The sequence below is a fragment of the Haematobia irritans genome, chromosome 4, assembly GCF_050003625.1.
Source record: "Haematobia irritans isolate KBUSLIRL chromosome 4, ASM5000362v1, whole genome shotgun sequence".
In the NCBI taxonomy this organism is placed as follows: Eukaryota; Metazoa; Arthropoda; class Insecta; order Diptera; family Muscidae; genus Haematobia; species Haematobia irritans.
Window position 1 is genome coordinate 26,677,925 of NC_134400.1, and position 17,380 is coordinate 26,695,304.

General features: G+C 33.6%; 3 protein-coding genes across 6 annotated transcripts in view; 2 read left to right on the forward strand and 1 right to left on the reverse strand.

Moving 5' to 3' along the window:
* The window catches only part of RhoGDI (rho GDP-dissociation inhibitor), a 30,909-nt gene extending 30,229 nt beyond the window's left edge, over nucleotides 1–680 (reverse strand). Inside the window, exon 1 of one of the 2 annotated variants that reach the window (XM_075308233.1) lies at nucleotides 472–675. The gene's annotated coding sequence lies outside the window, so the exon portion shown is untranslated. Of the gene's footprint in view, nucleotides 1–471 lie in introns of both variants that reach the window. The other variant, XM_075308232.1, reaches the window with a different exon arrangement.
* A 2,442-nt stretch (nucleotides 681–3,122) lies between these two features.
* Nucleotides 3,123–6,348, forward strand: Adk2 (Adenosine kinase 2). Of its 3 annotated transcripts, none has more exons than XM_075304708.1 (3): nucleotides 3,123–3,290; nucleotides 5,143–5,626; nucleotides 5,692–6,348. In XM_075304708.1, the coding sequence occupies exons 1-3, from the start codon at nucleotides 3,277–3,279 to the stop codon at nucleotides 6,226–6,228; spliced, it is 1,035 nt and encodes a 344-aa protein (XP_075160823.1). In that variant the 5' UTR covers nucleotides 3,123–3,276; the 3' UTR covers nucleotides 6,229–6,348. The 3 variants fall into 3 exon arrangements, with proteins under 3 accessions (XP_075160823.1, XP_075160822.1, XP_075160824.1); XM_075304707.1 differs by lacking the exon at nucleotides 3,123–3,290 and adding an exon at nucleotides 4,606–5,065; XM_075304709.1 differs by lacking the exon at nucleotides 3,123–3,290 and adding an exon at nucleotides 4,606–4,969.
* A 3,099-nt stretch (nucleotides 6,349–9,447) lies between these two features.
* Nucleotides 9,448–17,380, forward strand: part of Su(z)12 (Polycomb protein Su(z)12) — a 14,170-nt gene continuing 6,237 nt past the window's right edge. Inside the window, exons 1-5 of the mRNA XM_075303507.1 lie at nucleotides 9,448–10,004; nucleotides 10,078–10,409; nucleotides 10,465–10,639; nucleotides 10,703–11,603; nucleotides 11,670–12,532. Coding sequence (XP_075159622.1) covers nucleotides 9,740–10,004; nucleotides 10,078–10,409; nucleotides 10,465–10,639; nucleotides 10,703–11,603; nucleotides 11,670–12,532 — 2,536 coding nt within the window. The 5' untranslated portion in view covers nucleotides 9,448–9,739. The remainder of the gene's footprint in view (nucleotides 10,005–10,077; nucleotides 10,410–10,464; nucleotides 10,640–10,702; nucleotides 11,604–11,669; nucleotides 12,533–17,380) is intronic.

Consider the following 17,380-nt stretch of genomic DNA (forward strand, 5'->3'; position numbering starts at 1 on the left):
TTGTGGTAGATGCAAAAGTCATATAACGATATAGAAAATGAATGCGCTATACATGACGTTTCTCGATGTCTCGCAAGAAGAATATCAAAATCATTGCTTACAAAAAAAAAAAAATACAAAATTATAGTACATATTTTTGTGCTTTTTTGTCCCCGCTTTAAAGCGGCACTTTGTCGTCGAAAACAATATGCCTACGCTGCTATTCCAGTTCCGTTGTGGTAGTATAGACATACATCCACCGTCCCCACCCTTTTTGCGATTGCCATACTAATACCATGTTTAGAACATAAATTAAAATTTCTATTACTACTGGTCTTCGACAGAGTAAAACCCCGTATGGGGACGTTGTTAATCTGGGGTTAAACACATATTCCTTTTCCCCCAACCATTCCTTTTTCGATTATGGTTTCTTTAATACCTCTTCAACACACATTTTTCTTTTTTTTTTCTTTTTTCATTGTCAGCACTCACCCTTAATGTTTCCAACTGATGATCAAAATAAACAAATTAACACTTAATTTCGTATTAGTAGTTGCGATTATTTTTCACACAAGTTCTTGGGGAAATTTCTTAACCTTTTTCCCACTATCTTAGCAAACAAAAAATATAAGATGTGTTCTTCTCTTTCTACAGTGTTCCAACCTGAGCAAATAAAAAATAATGACGACTGAATGGTGAATCGACTATGATGACTACTATCGATAAATTTTGTACCGATTATTCCGTAAAAGACTATAAGTAATCGATATATAAAGCCATTTCGGAGTGCAAAAACACACAACCTAACGACTGGCGGTAGGCGAACAAATGTTTATGACTAAACTTACACAATTAATTGTATTAATTAATTATATATACACAACCCTTTTCTGTTGTAGACTTAAAAAATGTTTGCTACCGAAAATTTCGCAAGAGGTGCATACCCAGTGTTGCCAACTCCCCAAGGCCGGAAAGCACCAAAAATATATTATAAATTCTAACATACCACCTTCCACCACAAAATCGAAAATTAAATGCTCTACTAAAAAAAAAACAAAAAACAAAAAAAAAAACTTCCGAAGATGTACCTATTATAGAACTTTAGTGAATTGAATTTTAAGACGTTAGGTGGGTATTAAGATCGAGCTTAGCTGCTAAAATAGTCATTTTTTGACAATTACAATTTCTTTAATAATTCATTTTAAGGAATACAAACTTTGTGAAAATTTGCTTTTGGCTATTCCCCATCAAGTTATAATAAAATTTGCAGCAAATATGCATAATTTTATGCCTTTTTTACTGATATAGTTTTCACTTTAGCGGCAAAACTCGAACTTAATACTCACCATTATGAACCGCTATTCAAGTATACACTTTGATCAGTTTTAATGCTTTCGTCCAATTCATTTTGATCAGTGATGTTTTTCAACTTTCAAAATATTAATATATTGAAGGAGTCTATATTAATATATGGAAGGAGTCTTATGTAAGTTGTGCGTGCTTTTGTGAATTTAATACAAACGTTTTTAATGACATCTTTACCAAATTCGAAAATTCGACACTCATCGCTCGACTTTCCTACACAATACCCTAAATAACAATATTAATTAAAAAATAATCAATACCAACTTCATAACAATCAAATTCTATAGTTGGCAATAAATTTGAGTTTCTTCGGCTCTTGAAAGTCTAAAGGCCGGTATACACCTCTAGCGAAATTTTCGGTAGCAAAAATTTATTTAAGTATACAACAACAAAAAACAGGGCTGTGTACCCAAATTTTAAACCAGCTAATCGCTTTTAAAAATTGTTAATATATGTTCCAAATATTCCTCAAATAAATTGTTTATTATTTACAGACCTTTTAAAACTTTTACGCACACAATGATTGTAATAAATTAAATGTTTGCTGCCAAAATATGCTTTTGACAACCCTGTTATTTTCATTAGAGGTGCGTACCAGCTTACGAAATTGAACGCTACCGAAAATTTCGTTAGCATAAATGCATTTCTTATGGGAATGAAATTTTTCGCTAGAGGTGCATACCGGCCTTAATCAAAATTTTTGTATCAATTAAACTTAAGTGTGTAAATATAACCATAGCGATAGGCGGTAGGCGAACACTTATTTACGTGTATTTCTTATGGGAAGCCCAAAATCCGCGACGGAATACCGTGACGGCTAGCGGCGTGTCGCTAAAGGCCGGTATGCACCTCTAGAGAAATTTTCGGTAGTAAAAATTTATTTAAGTCTACAACAAAAAAACAGGGCTGTGTACACAAATTTTAAACCAGCTAATCGCTTTTAAAAATTGTTAATTGTTAATTGTTACGAAATTGAACGCTACCGAAAATTTCGTTAGCATAAATAGCAATGCATTTCTTATGGGAATGAAAATTTTCGCTAGAGGTGCATACCGGCCTTAAATTAAAACTTATTCTAACTCCTTGGCGAAAACTGGTATAGTGTTGCCATCGCTTATCAATTTTTTTAACTCACCACTAGGAATTGCTGTTGCCTGTTGTATGTTTTTATTCAACTTCATTGTTTAATATTGTCAAAGCGTGCTGTATTGACAACAAAAACGCTAGGAAACATGAAAAAGGGAATTATTCGCCGTCAAGCTTATTGTATTTGCCGTTGCGGCAAAAATGTTTCGCCTACCGCCTATCGCTATGGTTATATTTGCACACTTAAATAAATTTTTGCTACCGAAAATTTCGCTAGAGGTGCATACCGGCCTTATGCGCTTTACAGACTATCAGTTATTCCGGACGACAGTGCTCGTGTCGAACATAATATATTGTGCACATTATAAGTTAAGTCCGAAGGCATAATCGATACTGCTGCATGTTTATGGGATCGATAACACATTTACCGATTATTTTGTCAACGCCGACAAGTCGTATCGATCCGACACACTGTAAGATTCTTTACAAACACCGACATTCCGTCCGGAATAACTGATAGTCTGTAAAGCGCATTAAACTCATGAGTCTATTGAAAAAAAGAGGAAACATATAGACATCTTGTTATTTCAGATAATCTTTGGTACTAGCCGTCACAGAAACAAGTCATGTAGCGCCGACCAACATGTTAGATCGACCTCGATCTCTGCCTGTAGGTTATCTCTGCCATGTGTAAACAACAACAACATTGTTTTGAAACCTATGTGCTTTCTACTTAATAATTTTAGTTAAGTTTTAGTTAGAACTTAAAGAAACGAAGAGTTAAAAAAAAAACCGGCTAATCCGATAATCCTCAGTAGTACATCTGTCCATCCAATTTCATAGTCAATGGAGAATCTAAGGTAATGCCGGAATGATCTCAATTACCATAATCCCACAGCGTGTTAAGTCAACTTGTTATATTATCTGTGTTATTGGAAAATATGATTCAAGGAATGTTGAGAAGTTTTACGATGGAGAAAAAACATGTGCGTGCTTTGAAAAAAAAAAATAGCATTTTATCACAACACTTGGCTCTAAAATCCTAAATCAATCCTACTAAGATCAATACGAAAATAAATAAGGAGTTAAATTAGGGTATATGTATATGGTTGCTATAAATCTAATGCGAACTGACCTACATTTTTAAATTTCTATTGAATTATTCATACGTAATACTATGCCTATAAGGCCAATAATTGTACTAGAGAAAAATTAAAATAAGATCGGTTAGCAAATATATATGAACCAATGACACTAGACACGAAATAATGATAAAGGATAATAGTATTGCGTCAAATTGGGACAAGACCGTTTTATAAATAATGGTAGTAAAAAATTGGTCAAATTGAAAGATTCCTATGCATTAAAAGTTTGTCTAAATCTCAACCTATGTGGTTGAAATTTTAGAACTCTAATTGGGTTAATGACAAGAGACGCACTCTTTGTATCATATTGGCATCAGATCGTTTTAGAAATTTGGATAATATTGTAAAATTTATAAAAAAAAAAAACTAAATATAAGAATACCTAAATTTTAATAGTTGAATTTTGAGGATTTTGGAGACTAACCCAAGAAGATTCCCCTCTGGAATTTTGAATAAGATCGTTATTTTAGCCAGGATAAAATTACGTATCGTATCCTATCCCAAAAGAATTCGCTTGTATGTTTAAAAGCTCATAAATAGTGAATTACTTACATATGGTTAGGATAGATAGGTGGTAGCCCGAACCTTCCGACTATTTTCTTCTGTTTTACTAACCAGATTTTTCCAAAAACATTAGCAGACTGCTTAAGTTAACGTTTTCCAGGTCCGCCAGTAATCTAAAGTTATATGCCCCTAAAATTCGCTTTCGCCTTACACAAAAAGCAGGACACTTACACAAGAGGTGTTTAATTGAATTACATATAGATCTAGCAATATTAACAACTCCAATCTATAATGTAGGTCTAGACCAAATAATTCTGGAAGTAACGCATATCAGAGGTGGATTGGCCAGACAATATAGTGGTTCAGGATGAAAAATTAAAAAACAAAAAAATTTATAAAAATTTATGTATTAAATGGACTTAGCATACTATCCCATAACCGCTGATATAACTACATATGTAGTTACATATATCTATAGGGTATCTTCAGTCATCCATTCACTGAGAATAGTATAATTATAAAGTTGAAAAGCGATATCGTCATGACCAAAGTTGGCTCTAAAACTTTTTGTTCCAACACTCTGTGAAATTTGTATAATTGTTTGTTGTGTTTTTTTTACTTGATGACCTAAGTGCTGATCTTTTCTTCCTTTCCGATCAAATGAAGGGGATAGCTTGAAAGATACGATTATTACCAAATTTTACAGAGCACTGATAACACAATTAAAGCTTTGATTTTGTTTGGTTGTTGTTTTTTATTAATCTTCTCAATTAACGTCTTAAAAACACATCTTATCTATAGTTTGAAATAATTGTATATATTATAAAAACAACAAACAACAACTATATATGATTTTGGAGGGGGTATCAACCAAAGCCATCTATGACAATGTTAGTCTCACATTTTACTTTGAAACGAACATTGCTTATTGCCGCTGCACGGAAGCTAGTTAACCATACCGATTTAAAAAATATGCATGGTCTTAAGTAAATAAGAGCAATATATCACCAAAAAATCTAACCAATAATCATTTGTATTTAACCGTTTGTATTCTCATTTCCAGGGAAGGCGTTCTGGTCGGTTGCGGCAATCCCCTACTAGACATATCCGCTAATGTTGGCGAAGATTTACTTAAAAAGTATGACTTGAAACCCAACGATGCCATTTTAGCAGAAGAGAAACATATGCCTTTATATAAGGAATTAATCGATAAGTATAAGGCTGAGTTTATTGCTGGTGGCTCAGTTCAGAATTCGTTGCGTGTTTGTCAATGGATATTACATAAACCCAAAGTGGCCACCTTCTTTGGCTGTGTAGGCAATGATGATTATGCCAAAATTTTGGAAGAAAATGCCACAAAAGATGGTTTGAATGTGAGATATCAATATAATCAAGATGTACCCACAGGAACTTGTGCAGTTTGTGTAACGGGAACACATCGTTCCTTATGTGCAAATTTGGCGGCAGCCAATAATTTCACTTTGGAACATTTGCAATTAGCGGAAAATAAAAAATTATTGGAAGCTGCAGATTATTATTATATATCGGTGAGTATCCAAATCATTTTCCGTTTTTTATAAGAAAAACAATACTTTATTTTTCATATATTCAGGGATTCTTCCTTACCGTAAGTCCGCCCAGCATTATGGAAGTCGCCCGTCATGCCCACAGCCACAATCGAATGTTTATGATGAATTTGAGCGCTCCCTTCCTATCGCAATTCTTTAAGGAACCTATGATGGCAGCTCTTCCATATGTTGATATTCTTTTTGGCAACGAACAAGAGGTTGAAACTTTCGCCAATGAACAAGGCTGGGACACAAAAGATATAAAGGAAATTGGTCGTAAACTCGTTGCTCTACCTAAAGAGAATACAAAACGTGAACGCATAGTCATAATTACTCAAGGCCATCTACCGGTGCTTTTGTTTAAAGATGGCAAAATTTTGGAATTCAATGTACCGCAGCTAACACGTGAACAAATGGTCGATACCAACGGTGCCGGTGATGCCTTTGTTGGTGGCTTCTTGGCCCAATACGTTCAAAAGAAAACCTTGGATATATGTATTCGTTGTGGCATTTGGGCCGCGGGCCAAATCATTCAACGTAGTGGTTGTACCTTTGAAGGTAAACCGAATTTTAGTGAATGATAGCAAAAACAAAGAAGTACAAATGAACCAAATCACTTAATTAACAATAGTTAGACATTTTTGTACAGAAATAATTTAATAGTCATAAAATTATTGGTTTTTTTTATCAACTAACACAAATCTGAGTTTTATTTTCATGGTTTGGGAAAATATTTGGGCCACATTATAAAGGGTGATTTGTTAAGAGCTTGATAACTTTTTTTTTAAAAAAAAACGCATAAAATTTGCAAAATCTCATCGGTTCTTTATTTGAAACGTTAGATTGGTCCATGACATTTACTTTTTGAAGATAATTTCATTTAAATGTTGACCGCGGCTGCGTCTTAGGTGGTCCATTCGGAAAGTCCAATTTTGGGCAACTTTTTCGAGCATTTCGGCCGGAATAGCCCGAATTTCTTCGGAAATGTTGTCTTCCAAAGCTGGAATAGTTGCTGGCTTATTTCTGTAGACTTTAGACTTGACGTAGCCCCACAAAAAGTAGTCTAAAGGCGTCAAATCGCATGATCTTGGTGGCCAACTTACCGGTCCATTTCTTGAGATGAATTGTTCTCCGAAGTTTTCCCTCAAAATGGCCATAGAATCGCGAGCTGTGTGGCATGTAGCGCCATCTTGTTGAAACCACATGTCAACCAAGTTCAGTTCTTCCATTTTTGGCAACAAAAAGTTTGTTAGCATCGAACGATAGCGATCGCCATTCACCGTAACGTTGCGTCCAACAGCATCTTTGAAAAAATACGGTCCAATGATTCCACCAGCGTACAAACCACACCAAACAGTGCATTTTTCGGGATGCATGGGCAGTTCTTGAACGGCTTCTGGTTGCTCTTCACTCCAAATGCGGCAATTTTGCTTATTTACGTAGCCATTCAACCAGAAATGAGCCTCATCGCTGAACAAAATTTGTCGATAAAAAAGCGGATTTTCTGCCAACTTTTCTAGGGCCCATTCACTGAAAATTCGACGTTGTGGCAGATCGTTCGGCTTCAGTTCTTGCACGAGCTGTATTTTATACGGTTTTACACCAAGATCTTTGCGTAAAATCTTCCATGTGGTCGAATAACACAAACCCAATTGCTGCGACATTTCATTCATCGACATTTCACGGTCTTCAGCAACACTCTCAGAAACAGACGCAATATTCTCTTCTGTACGCACTGTACGCATTCGTGTGGTTGGTTTAATGTCCAATAAAGTAAACTGAGTGCGAAACTTGGTCACAATCGCATTAATTGTTTGCTCACTTGGTCGATTATGTAGACCATAAATCGGACGTAAAGCGCGAAACACATTTCGAACCGAACACTGATTTTGGTAATAAAATTCAATGATTTGCAAGCGTTGCTCGTTAGTAAGTCTATTCATGATGAAATGTCAAAGCATACTGAGCATCTATCTCTTTGACACCATGTCTGAAATCCCACGTGATCTGTCAAATACTAATGCATGAAAATCCTAACCTCAAAAGAATCACCCTTTATGTCCACAGAAAACAGAAAAGAATGAAGCCGATCTATTTTTGTCGTCAGCGAGAAAAATTTTCCTAAAGAAAGAAACAATTTTTTGTAGAAAATAAAACAAAATTGTTTTTCAGGTTTATAAAATTTTTAGAGATGACCGGACATTATCGGCGATACATTTCAAACAACGACATCTCTAATGTATCAGCCATTCAAATCATTTAAGTGTAAACACTACCATGGCACAACCCTTGTTTCTTATGGAAATCCCAAAATACGCGACGGAAAATGGTGGCGGCTAGCGTAGAAAACTCCGTTATGATGTTCGTATTTTGTACAAAATCTCTTGGACGATATGCAAGAAATAACTGCTAAAGGTAAGTACTATGTTCGCTTTTCGAGTTGAAATTTTCGCGGTTACTTTACTAAAACAATGCAATATAAAGCAGATAAATTAACTCAATTGATGCGCAATTTCTTGTTCCTATAGATTTCGTCATGACTTTACGGGAATATGTTTGTTTTCATTTATAATTTTGATTATTTCAGGAAAAGTAATCGCGAAAATATACACCCAGAAAACAAATTCGTTGCCTCAACCGAATTATTTGCCAACCGAAAGCAGGTGGTTCCATCAACTATCAATGATATCTGTCAGCACAACTAACATTTGGCAATTGTAACTACATGGTAGTATGTTGGATCAACTTTGCATTGGTTGTCGCAATCTCATATTAATTGTTTTGTTTGTTGGTGCAACCGCCCTCGATTTTCTTTACTATTATCCTAACCAAATTCCAATATCAAATGAAAGGGCAGATTATATTGATATTTTATTAATTTATTACAAGATTTACAATCATAATAAACTACGAAAATAAATACAAAATGTGCTAACAACAAAGGCTTTTGATCTACATCTGTATATGTGAGATCAATTTACATTACAATTTACAATTTTTTATAAGTAATGTTTGTATACCAATGACAGATGGTTATTAGCTTGCAATTATGTGGTCAAACTACAGAACCTAATTCAATATATACTTGCCAGAAATTTCTTCCTTAAGCCTCTAGATATAAATACAGATCGACTTATACTCGTCCTGTATTCTTAATACAATAAAAAAAGCTCGCTTGCCGTAAAAAGTATTTGTGTTTGTTGGTGTATGAAGCCTGCAATTTTTATGGAAACTTTTTGTAATATTCCTTTTTTATAAATCGGTGCGATACTTACCTGAAGGCAACTTCTTTTCTATAGGTGAGTACTATGTTCGGTTTTCGAGTTGAAAAACACTTTATTTTCGCGATTACTTTTCCTGAAGTAATCAAAATTATAAATGAAAACAAACATATTCCCGTAATGTCTGCCGAAATTTAGAGGAACACGAAAATGTGCATCAATTGAGTTAATTTATCTGCTTTATATTGAACTATTTTAATAAAGTAACCGCGAAAATTTCAACTCGAAAAGCGAACATAGTACTTACCTTATGGGATAAACTTTATTCAATGTATTGCGGACTATTATCTATTAAATGCTGTTCCCCGTTTTGCAAATATTGTAGCGTCATACCATTTACCATGTCGATGTTGATATAAATATTTATTTGTTGCATTTACATTTTGCGACCGTTACTTTACCTTACGCTATTTCTGCGTTAATGCCACTAATTTGTCTCTTTCGGTTAATTGTCAATTCACTTAATTGTAAAGAGTATTTGTGTATGCGAGTACTCGCTTATTTTCCAACACTAAACAGAGAACCAATAACGATGCGAAGTGTGTAGGTGAATTGTGCGCGGCGTTTACCATTTTATTAACGTTATTCATACTAAAATTATTTAGAATACAACTAAAAACAACCAAAAATCAATGTTACCGGCCCAGAAAGTGTACACAATCACCTAATTATAAAGCTTGGAAGTGATATTAGCTGGCTTATTCGGTACCATTGTGAGGAAGGGAAGCGCGCGTATCTTTCGTGTGAATGTGTATGTTTGTGTGCTAACAGCGGGTAGTAGTATTGACTGTAATTGCAAAAAGACGGAAAAATGAAAAAGATGCCACCGCAAAAGAAACGCGAAAAGGAAGCCAAAGATACGGCCAATATCAATGGTTCTGCAACAAATTACAATAACAATTTGGGCACACAAAGCAATAATAACTACCAGAATGGAGTCAATGGTACTACGATAAATTCGGAGACGGCAAACAATAACGCAGCAACAGCTTTGGCTACAGCGACTGGATCGACAGAACAGATCAAACTCAATGGTCATCAGCAAGAGCAGGAACTCTTCTTACAGGCCTTTGAGAGTGAGTTATTAAAAAAAAATTTCCATGAATCTATAAAATGTTTATACGCTATTAATTTACATGTCATGCAAAGAGCCCACACAGATCTATCGATTCTTGCGGAATCGTCATGGTACCAGCCCCATATTTCTACAGCGTACTCTCAGCTATATGAAGGAACGCATGTCTCGCAATCACAAGAAACGTAATAGCTTCAAAATAAATTCTATGTTGGATTCGTTAACACAAAAGAGTCAGACATTGACCAATAATTTTTTGAATATTATTTATTTTGGTCTATTTGAGAAAAATGCCAGTGTAGAGCACAGCTGGCAGCCAGGTGATGTGATAACAGTAGAGGCAACATTGTATAAAATCACCAAAAGTAAAAGGAAGGATAGTACATCAGATTTCCAAGAAGTTTTGGTAAGATGGAAGAAGGTTAATATAGTGGCTTTGTTATTAATCTTACTCTCATTAGACGTACACATCCACTGTTGTCTATAACCCGCATGAGAATATGGATCAAATGACGGCTATTTCTATATGCGGTCAGTCTATACAATCATTGGGAGATCAACATACGATATATAAGCTTTTGTTTCGCATTAAAGTAACACCACCGGGAAATGAAAATGTCGGAGACACAAATAATGGTACTATTAAAAATACGACTTTCAATATCGTCACGTGATTTATTGCTCTTGTCGTTCTTTCAGAAACTCCTACTAAACGATCCAAAATGGCTACAAAACTTTATGGCTGTGAAGTTATTGTATATGAGAAAAATATTGGATGCATACCAGAGGGCGATTACGATGCTGCTCTTCAAGAGCTTAATTCAACGATTATTAAATCATTTTCACCAAAGAAACGAAGCTGGGAAACACTTCCTGATAATTACATTCCAATATCTATGAAATTTGATGTATTCTCCCAATATCCCACTTTAAAATTCCGCCTCACCTGGTCATCTGCGGAGATACCGAAGGAATTTCCATCCATAGATATGGAGAAATATGGATGTTTTGCTGAAATAGCAAATGGTTTAGAGAACGATGTGGATTCCCTGACACATGAACAACTTAACAACAATAATAATAGCAATCACAATAATAATAACAACATTGTAAAGGGATCAAAAACCAAAGGCAGCTCAAAGGGAGTTTCCAGCAAAAAACCATTGGCTAAAACGGAAAAGATACAAATTGTCTATAATTTTTTGTACAGTAATAACACACGCCAACAGACTGAATATACCCAGGAAGTTATTTGTCCATGGTGTGGATTGGATTGTATGAGACTCTATTCTCTGCTAAAACATTTGAAATTGTGTCATGCCCGTTTTAATTTCACATATCAGCCAGCAGCTGGTAACGGAGCCAGAATCGATGTGACTATAAATGATTCTTATGATGGTTCCTATGCTGGATCTCCTTACGATCTTGCCGGACCTTCTGGTTGTTCCTTTGCCAGAACATGTGGACCAGTAAGGCGTACATCGGTTACAAACTTTTTGGTATGTCGACCACGTCGTCAGAAAACATGTCTCGATGAATTTTTGGAATTGGACGAAGATGATTTATCCAATCAAAGGCCATATATCACGGGTCACAATAGGTATGTTGGGACCGTTTATACATAATAAGGTGTTTGTTAAAAGTATATTTATTTTGTTTTTCTAAGGCTTTATCATCATACAGAAACGTGTCTACCCGTTCATCCCAAAGAACTTGATATCGATTCGGAAGGTGAAAGTGATCCTTTGTGGCTACGTCAAAAGACAATTCAAATGATAGACGAATTTACCGATGTCAATGAGGGAGAAAAGGAACTTATGAAATTATGGAATCTCCATGTTATGAAACATGGTTTTGTGGGTGATTGTCAGTTGCCTATTGCTTGTGAAATGTTTTTGGACACCAATGGCTATGAGATCATACGCAAAAACATATATCGGAATTTCATTTTGCATATGAGTTCATTGTATGATTATGGCCTAGTGTCACCCGAAACATTTTATAAAATTGTTCAAAAACTTCAGGGTATCTTAAGCAGATACCCCGAAGGTCAGGCTCTTATGTCCCGCCAACGAGAAAAACAATTGAAATATTGGTTAGAAGTTGGTATACACAAGCAGGACGAACAGAAACTCAAATCGCCACAAAAACCAATACCCCCTTCAGTATCGAGAAATAGTATGGCTCAAAACAAGACTGCAAATGAAACATCGTCGTCGAATGGTAGCAATAAGAAATCTATGCAACCACCGTCAAAACGTTCCAGCACCGCACTAAAGAGAACAAGCATTCCTCCCAACAACAGTGTCAATGGCAATGGTTCACCAGTTGATGGTGACAAAGCAGCAGCTAATGGCAAAAATGTAGCCAAAAAAACCGCAACGCAAGAAGATGAAGTAAAAGAAAAATTAGCCAATGGTTTAAGGCGTCTATCAAATTCTGGAGACAAAAAGTCGGATGCTAAGATGCCAGTCAAAGAAAATGGTGATAGTAAGGCTCAAGGAATCAAGAGAAGGTTATCGATGCGAGGTAAGTTGGTTAATATTTGGACATATCATTAAACATTTTCGAACTATTTTAAGAGGCGAAATGGTAATTCACAAATACGAATGTTTCACAATACTCAGAGAAAGTAGACTGAAAATTACTGAATCTAAATACAAAGCTGATAGTCCTAGAAAACCTTAAATAATTTTTTTTGTAATATTTTGTTATTGTATAAGAGATCATAACGCTTAAATTTTTTTACTGCTATGGGGAGGATATAAAGCCAGAACTAAAAGTGGGCGACACGACCGCCCTAAGGCAGGTCGTATTCCCCAAAAATTTTGGGCGATATGTCCGTTGGAGGATTTGACCCGTCCCCGAAAAAGTCAACCTTCCAAAACTAGAAAAAGTCGAAAAGTCTAATGTTGACTTTTGATTCTTTTGAAAAAATCGACATATTTACTCAATTCCCAGTGGAAAATTAGTGTTATTGAGGCGTGTAAGTGGCGTGTGTCATGAATACATATGGGACACACTGATACCAATTGTGGGTAAATAGCATGCGGCTGCGAGTAAAACTATTCTGATCTGCCGCAGGAGATCGTGTCCTTTCATTGATATAGATGGTAATCGGACTTCAAAAACATTCCATCCCCACCTCAGAAATTTTCTTTAGGCTTGTGCAGTATGCTACCTCAGACACAAGCCTATCCTCGAGATGATGATTTGGCAAAAACAATACAGTTTTTGGGTTGTTTATAGCAGATGTTTTGAATGTGTGCAGTAATTTATGCAACGGCATCAACCCACCTCCGTATATCTACCGTTCAATGAATGAACATTGTGACTGAAAATTTGTTGGTGTATATCCTTAAATTCTCGATGGGGAAAAACAAGAAAGACTAGCAATGGAAATTTTTTACCTATAGCTGATCTAATTAACAAGCGTCCGTAATCGTCCACATAAGATACAATTTAAATATTATTATGGGGTGTGGAGGGTGATAGGTTAAACAATGCCGGACATTTCAGACCAGCCTGAAAAATGAGTATTACGCTCTAAACTTCGAGCGAAAGCACGGGATGTGAACCAAGGGAGTGAAGAATAACGCAATGTGCGGAATTTTAAGGAAAAGAAGCCTATATGATATCCTAAAGGGGGTTATATCTAATATGGGTGATATACTGAAGTATGGACTGATATTGACCAACTTTTGATTGATTGCAAAAGATAGCGTGTCCACTAGGGCTATAACTTTTTAACAATTTTTGCGAATTTCAAAATTGGCATACTATAGTCCAATAGGCCATTAAAAACTATGAAGAAATACGTTTTAACTTTTTCGCTAGCGTCAAAAAAGTTCACACACCAACAGCGATGAAGTTTAGAATATGAATATGAAAACAAAAACCAATTCTGTCAAACTTTATTTTAGTTTTAATGGAAATGTTTGCTTTTTCGACGCGTTTTCGAGTATAGCCACCTTTATTGTTAATAATTTGGCTTCGTGATACATTGCATTTCAATATGTCTTATAAGAAAAGTGATATGAAATAAAATTACTTAAATTTTAATTTTTTTTATTTTATTTTATACCCTGCGCCACACTGTGGAACAGGGTATTATAAGTTAGTGCATATGTTTGCAACATCCAGAAGGAGACGAGATAGACATATGGTGTCTTTGGCAAAAATGCTCAAGGTGGGCTCCTGAGTCGATATAGCCATGTCCGTTTGTCCGTCTGTTCGTGAACACATTTTTGTAATCCAAGTCTAGGTCGCAGTTTTAGTCCAATCGACTTCAAATTTGGCACAAGTATGTGTTTTGGCTCAGAATAGATCCCTATAGATTTTGGAAGAAATCGGTTCAGATTTAGATATAGCTCCCATATATATCTTTCGCCCGATATGGACTAATACGGTCCCAGAAGCCAGAGTTTTACCCCAATTTGGTTGAAATTTTGCACTAAGAGTACAATTCGTAGTGTAGTCAAGTGTGCCAAATTTTATTGAAATCGGTTCAGATTTAAATATAGCTCCCATATATATCTATAGCCCGATATGGACTAATACGGTCCCAGAAGCCAAAGTTTTACCCCAATTTGGTTTAAATTTTGCACTAGGAGTACAATTAGTACTATAGTCAAGTGTGCCAAATTTTATTGAAATCGGTTCAGATTTAGATATAGCTCCTATATATATCTTTCGCCCGATATGGCCTAATACGGTCCCAGAAGCCAGAGTTTTACCCCAATTTTGTTGAAATTTTGCACAGGGAGTAGAATTAGCATTGTAACTATGCGTGCCAAATTTGATTGAAATCGGTTCAGATTTAGATATATCTCCCATATATAGCTTTCGCCCGATTTACACTCATATGACCACAGAGGCCAATTTTTAACTCCGATTTAGTTGAAATTTTGCACAGGCAGTAGAACTAGCATTGTAGCTATGCGTGCCAAATTAGGTTGAAATCGGTTCAGATTTAGATATAGCTCCCATATATATGTTTTTCTGATTTCGACACAAATGGTCAAAATACAAACATTTTCCTTGTAAAATCGCCACTGCTTAGTCGAAAAGTTGTAAAAATGACTCTAATTTTCCTAAACTTCTAATACATATATATCGAGTGATATTTAAATGGATGTATTTGGGACAAACCTTTATATATAGCCCCCAACACATTTGACGGATGTGATATGGTGCAGGGTATAATATAGTCGGCGCCGCCCGACTTTAGACTTTTCTTAATTGTTTTGTATTGATGTAGAAAATGCGTTTGGTGGGTGAAGTTTTTTTCTTAAAATGATGCAAGGTAAGGCATTTCATTAATAAAACATCATGGCGCATCTCGTGGTACTATGCCAAAAAATTGGTTATAGCCCTAGTGTCCACAGAGAAAAATATCATTATATATATTAACTTTGTCATTCCGTTTGTAACACATCGAAATATTGCTCTAAGACCCCATAAAGTATATATATTCTGGGTCGTGGTGAAATTCTGAGTCGATCTAAGCATGTGCGTCGGTCTGTTGAAATCATGCTAACTTCCGAACGAAACAAGCTATCGACTTGAAACTTGGCACATTTCATTTCATCCGATCTTGCTGAAATTTGGTACATGGTGTTGTATATGTTCTCTAACAACCATTCAAAAATTGGTCCACATCGGTCCGGTTAAAATTTGGAACATGGTGTTAGTATATGGTCTCAAAAATTGGTCCACATCGGTCCATAATTATATATAGCCCCCCATATAAACCGATCCCCAGATTTGGCTTGCGGAGCCTCTACGAGAAGCATATTTCATCCGATCCGGTTGAAATTTGGAACATGGTGTTAGTATATGGTATCTAACAACCGTGCCAGAATTTTTCCATATCGGTCTATAGTTATATATATAGCCGATCTCCAATCGCACAAAAATTGGTCCATATCGGTTCATAATCATGGTTGCCACTCGAGCCAAAAATAATCTATCAAAATTTTATTTCTATAGAAAATTTTGTCAAAATTTTTGTCAACATTTTATTTCTATAGAAAATTTTGTCAAAATTTTATTTCTATAGAAAATTTTGTCAAAATTTTATTTCTATAGAAAATTTTGTCAAAATTTTATTTCTATAGAAAATTTTATCAAAATTTTATTTCTATAGAAAATTTTGTTAAAATTTTATTTCTAAAGAAAATTTTGTGAAAATTTTATTTCTATAGAAAATTTTGTCAAAACTTTATTTCTATAGAAAATTTTGTCAACATTTTATTTCTAAAGAAAATTTTGTGAAAATTTTATTTCTATACAAAATTTTGTTAAAATTTTATTTCTATAGAAAATTTTGTCAAAATTTTATTTCTATAGAAAAGTTTGTCAAACTAAATTATATACGTATTGAATCGTTTTTTTATTATTTAATATATACCACGTATGGACTTACATACAATTTAGAAGATGGTGTTAGGAGGTTTTAAGATACCTTGCCATCGGCAAGCGTTACCGCAACTTAAGTAATTCGATTGTGGATGGCAGTGTTTAGAAGAAGTTTCTACGCAAGCCATGGTGGAGGGTACATAAGCTTCGGCCTGGCCGAACTTACGGCCGTATATACTTGTTTAAATATATATATATATATATATATATATATATAATATATATATATATATATATATATATATATATATATATATATATATATATATATATATATATATATATATATATATATATATATATATATATATATATATATATATATATATATATATATATATATATATATATATATATATATATATATATATATATATATATATATATATATATATATATATATATATATATATATATATATATATATATATATATATATATATATATATATATATATATATATATATATATATATATATATATATATATATATATATATATATATATATATATATATATATATATATATATATATATATATATATATATATATATATATATATATATATATATATATATATATATATATATATATATATATTATATATATATATATATATATATATATATATATATATATATATATATATTATATATATATATATATATATATATATATATATATATATATATATATATATATATATATATATTATATATATATATATATATATATATATATATATATATATATATATAATATATATATATATATATATATATATATATATATATATATATATTATATATATATATATATATATATATATATATATATATATATATATATATATATATATAATATATATATATATATATATATATATATATATATATATATATATATATATATATATATATATATATATATATATATATATATATATATATATATAT

Coding starts and splice junctions, on each gene's coding strand:
- Adk2 (XM_075304707.1), top strand. CDS start 4,962: ATGACAATGTTAGTCTCACATTTTACTTTGAAACGAACATTGCTTATT. Junction 5,066..5,142: donor AAAAATATGCATGGTCTTAA/GTAAATAAGAGC, acceptor TCTCATTTCCAG/GGAAGGCGTTCTGGTCGGTT. Junction 5,627..5,691: donor CAGATTATTATTATATATCG/GTGAGTATCCAA, acceptor TCATATATTCAG/GGATTCTTCCTTACCGTAAG.